The 4,993-nt window shown below is 43.5% G+C and overlaps 1 protein-coding gene across 1 annotated transcript in view; it reads right to left on the reverse strand.

The window, feature by feature from the left end:
• Positions 1-4,993, reverse strand: part of nbas (NBAS subunit of NRZ tethering complex) — a 185,629-nt gene that overhangs the window by 108,833 nt on the left and 71,803 nt on the right. Inside the window, 2 exon segments of the mRNA XM_032542394.1 lie at positions 3,247-3,370; positions 4,495-4,608. Of these exon segments, the coding sequence (XP_032398285.1) occupies positions 3,247-3,370; positions 4,495-4,608 (238 nt within the window).

The raw sequence follows: 4,993 nt of genomic DNA on the forward strand, positions 1-4,993 counted from the left end.
ACGTGAAAACCTGCAGACTACTGATTGGTGAAATGAGAAACGGGGGGTGTCATGAACAAAGCCTCCAGCTTCTTTTGAAACAATTTGTTTTCCTGGCAAACGGCCACATGCCGAGAATCAAAAATAACACACCTTTGACGGTCTGTGTGTGTGTGTGTCGAGGCAATTTCCTGCTAAGACGACCAGCCACGCTCGCCTCACGCATGAGGCGAAACTAATCTGCATTGGAAAAAGGAGGATGGGGCACCGCGGTCGAGTCGAGTCAAGCCGAGTCGAGGCGAGAAGAGTAGGTACCATTGATGGAAAAAACGCCATTAGTCACCTACAATTCTCTGTAAGAGCTCCTAATTTCTGGAACACTGTACCAAATCAGATAAGAAGTTGTACTTCCCAACCCACTTTCTCCCAACATCAAGGACTGGCTTTAGAGCAGCCAGACATGTTGACACTTTGCATTCTTAGTATCTGTAGTACATCACACCATGTATTCTGCACGTTAATAGGAGTGTCTGTTGATGTTGTTTGTTGTATCTGTGAAGTTGTACCTGTCTTAATCTCCATGGGTGATGGCCTTTCCTGTGTTGCGGATGTCTTCTTAATGTGTCTTGTTTTTGTTTATTTGTTTTGTGTATTTTTTATTTGCTTTTGTAAATTGTATTTTTTTGCTGATTTGACATCTGGGAACAACTGACTAAGTCAATACATGGTTCTCATTAACAAAGGACTACAGTTGAAAATTAGCCGGCTCGCTAACACTGGCACATTTACAGTAATTTGAATTAATGTGCACTGTCCTTTTGAATAAATAAATAAATAAGTAAAAAAATAAAAAAATAAATTAAAAAAACAAGGTTGAACAATCAAGCAATTATTTTAGAACACATGATTTTCACATTTGTCCAATGTTTTTTTTTCTCAATTTTTTAAACTCAGAAACATGCTTAGAATTAGTAAGTAATATGGAATTGGGACATGGCCCATTTTTTTGGTGTCCCTAGGTCTGATGGGATTTAAAGTCTAGACGGAGCTTTGGGGACAGGGAATGGACTTTTATCCCAAACTGTTGGCTGTATGGACACAACTGGCAGACACAAGGATGCCTAATCACAGACATACCATACCATATGATTAAATGTAGATCAACACCAAACACTGCAAACGCACAGACTCCCTTAGTTAATCACTCACTAACTCACTCACTCACAGTCGGAGAGAGCAGAGAGAAGCAGAGGCAGAGAGAAGGACTTTGTAGTCTCAGACCAAACAAGAACAAAAGCCTGTGTTGGTGATAAAAGCCTGAGACAAAATGGAACAGAGTGGAGAAAAGTGGAGCATGGACACTGGGAGAGAGGAGGGGTTGGGGGCAAAGGGAGACATATACTGTAGAACAAAATGCACACAAATGCGCGCACACGGACCAATATCTGACATATACACCAGGAGGTTTGGTGTGTGCATGTGTGAGCACGGGTGGAATGGTGTGCCAGCTTAAAGAGCCATGACAGCTTTCTTAAGCAGAGTGCCCACCCTTCTTCTTTTCCCGTTTTTCTCTCCCCTTTTCTAACCCCCCCGGGTTTCAATGAGCTACACCTCGGAATGAGCTGATTGCACGCCTCTCTAAAGCTACTGATACCATCGGGACAGGAATTACCAGAGGGGTACACACACACACACACACACACACACACACACACACACACCACACCCACACCCACACACACACACACACACACACACACACACACACACACACACACACACACACACACACACACACACACACACACACACACACACACACACAGAATAGATATCCAACTTAAAAGCACACAGTACTTGCTTGTGAGGAAGAGAGTGATAAAGAGACACCACATAGAGGAGTGTGGGTGTGTGAGACTGTGTTTGTGCATGTGGGTGCCTCAAAACACTCTTGCTCCTGTGTCAGCTAAATCAGGCACATTGTTAGTGAGACAGTGAGAAAGTGACTTATTACTATTTTACCTGTGACGGCAATATGAAAAACAACAGATTATGTTGACACTGACATGCAGCCAATGGCAGCACTCCATGCTCTGTATGCGTGTGTGTGTGTGTGTGTGTGTGTGTGTGTGTGTGTGTGTGTGTGTGTGTGTCCGTCCCTCTGTTTACCCTCACACCAAGTGCCCGTTTCAGCACCTTACTCAGCTCAATCCCATTGAGTTACTTTCCCTTGTGTCATCATTAATTACCTCCACCTTATCTGGGCCAGGTGAAAAATCAATATATTTATTTTCTTAAAGGCCATCTCTTAGTCTGTTTTTTGAGGACAGCCGGCGTGTCGGGCCAATACGCAAGTCATTAATCGAAGGGTTGTTATCGGACGTGATACCGTTCAGACCGGCTTTTCTCTTTCTCGACACGTCGCACTCAGCGGCAGCTCCGAAGGGAAGGTGACTTTTAAGAAGAGATATTCATTTGAAAGACAACAGCAGTGAGAAAAAGAGTGAGGATTTGGTAGAATGTGTATGTGTGTGGGACAGATGTGTGTATGCATATCTACGTATTAGCAATCCATGGTCAAAGTGTGCTTTTCACATTCCTCAGTGTCCCTGCATTAGTATTCACACACACATACATTTGCTCTTTATTTTTGTAGTGGCATTGATTTTAGCGAGCAGCTGTGATCCATCACGCAGCGTGGCCTTGATGTTTTGACTTGATGCAATCTCTCCGGTATCGCTATGGTGACGCGTCATTATTTACTGTTGCCGTGGGATGCGTGGGAATACATTAATTAATCAATGGGAGGCTATTCTTCCCATGTTGTTCCCTAGTCTACCACATATGGGCTCCCTGGCTAGAGGGATGAGGAGATGAGAGGACAGGAGGAAGGGAGGGGAGCGGACCAACGCTGCGCTTTCTGCAAACACCAAAGCTTCCCTGAGACAGGGCACTGAGAAACAGAAAAGTTACACAACCCTCACTCAATCTATCTTGAACACTTTCAGAATTTTTTGATTTAATTAAAAAACAGAAAAAGCATTTCTAAATTCAGGAAAAACTCATTAGCCGACGTGCGAGAGTTTGCTAAATCAATTGTGACAGTGGTTCACAAAATATTCCAACTGCACTACAAAAGCTTATGAAAGTGAAATGGATATTTAGGGCCCGATTTGCCCAACAGTTGCACTAAACTTGCACTACATATTTTGATCAGAATTATTGGGTGGGTGTAACTATGTGTCATTTGTGTTTCGGAATGCTTACCCTCCGTAGCAGGAAACAGGGTTTTTCCTTCAGTTTTGGCCTCAGCCATTTTGCCGGTCCTCAGCAAAACCTCAGCAAAGTTTTCCGGAGGCACGTCTTTGTAGGATGAGTACACATCTTGACTCTGAGAGCGAGCAGAGAGAAGAGAGTGATGAATGAATACTAATACTAATACTAATACTACTCATTGTTCTCAGGGAATCCAAACACTTAGAAGAGCAGATCAGAAGATGACACACAGAGATGTGATTAAGGTGACGGTGATTAAGGACTCGACAGATGAGAGCTGGAGTAAACAAATGAACTTCAGAGCTAAATAAAGCCTTTTAAGACGGAGCCTATTGATTCATTTATGGGATTCTGTCTGAGAGTTGAACAATGAGAGCTGAGATCTTGCCAGCCTCAGAGCTGTCGCTTCAACACGCAATGTTTCCTGTCTATCTTTGCCGCTCTCGCTCTATCCATCTTTCTGTCTTGTTGCTTTTGGCTCTCTTTCTCTCTCAATCAGCCTCTCCTCCCTCCCTCCCTCCCTACTTCAGTCATTGGAACAGTTAAGGTAAGACCCAATCTCATTGATCAGATGGCTCATAGACAGATGGATGTGGAGAGCAATTATTGGTAGATGGATGATGGAAGATGGATGAACGCTGGGGATGGAGAGGAGGAAGGGATTTGGAGAGGCCTATTAAAATGTCATGAGAAGAGATGTATCGGCCTTCTCTGTTTCCCCTTGCATCCACTCTTTTAGCTATCCACATGATTTGTGTCTGGGAGTAAAAAAGCCCAGTCCTAGCCCAGGGCAACCATTTTCTAGGCATAAAGGTCAAACTACTCCTTTTCTTACTTTTCGTCTTTTTTACTTCCATAACTCCTTCCGTTGACATCCTTTGCTTGTGAAGTTTTATGCCCTTCCCCTCCACCTAATTCATATGGTACTTCTTCTGTTAGTGTTATATTTTCGACCATATCTCCCATTTTGTTTGCTATTATTGTACAATTGCTCTTTAGATCATCATTCTTTCCCTGAAAAGCACTGTTAGCACTTTCAAAATTGCTTTTGGCAATAAAAGTACTTAGTCCAAAATCAATATCCCTTTTTAAGGAATTTCTAAGTCATAGGAGAAAATCCTTTTTTTAAGTAATTTAATACGGTGACCTGAGGCAAACACAGGAGAAAAAAAGGACAACAGTATTGCAAATGCAAGAAATATAATGAGCTATAAGACACACTAGTCTTCAGCCACTCACCAGTTCTACACAGGGATCATCAATGAGTTCCTGATAAAAAGGGCTACAGCATTGACGCTGCAGGTTGGAGTTCTCACACGCCCCATCCTGACTAGTGGCTCCTGCGTCGTGACCCTGAGGATCCATCAAAACATCATTAAACTTTCACAACATGCCCACAGCACTGTCATCTCTCTCTGTCCCAAAGCTCACATCCTCTCGCTTTTTCTCTTGCCTAAGAAACTTGCGACCACGAGCCGCCCTCCCAAATCGCTGCTGAGACCAGAGACGCCATCAATCCCCACCCCGGCGACCGCCGAGGCAGTCCAGCCACCAGCAACCGCCAGATTATGAAATATTCAACAGACGGGCCAATTAATTATGCAAGAGATGAGCTTTTGATTGGTTGTTTTTTTGATGAGGCCTATAAAAGTCTGTGAGCAAAAGCGAGCGAGATATGGCGGCAGGGGCTGACATGTAACCGTGCCTTTATACACACACAGACACACAGACACACAGA

The sequence above is a fragment of the Etheostoma spectabile genome, chromosome 18, assembly GCF_008692095.1.
Source record: "Etheostoma spectabile isolate EspeVRDwgs_2016 chromosome 18, UIUC_Espe_1.0, whole genome shotgun sequence".
Classification (NCBI taxonomy): domain Eukaryota; kingdom Metazoa; phylum Chordata; class Actinopteri; order Perciformes; family Percidae; genus Etheostoma; species Etheostoma spectabile.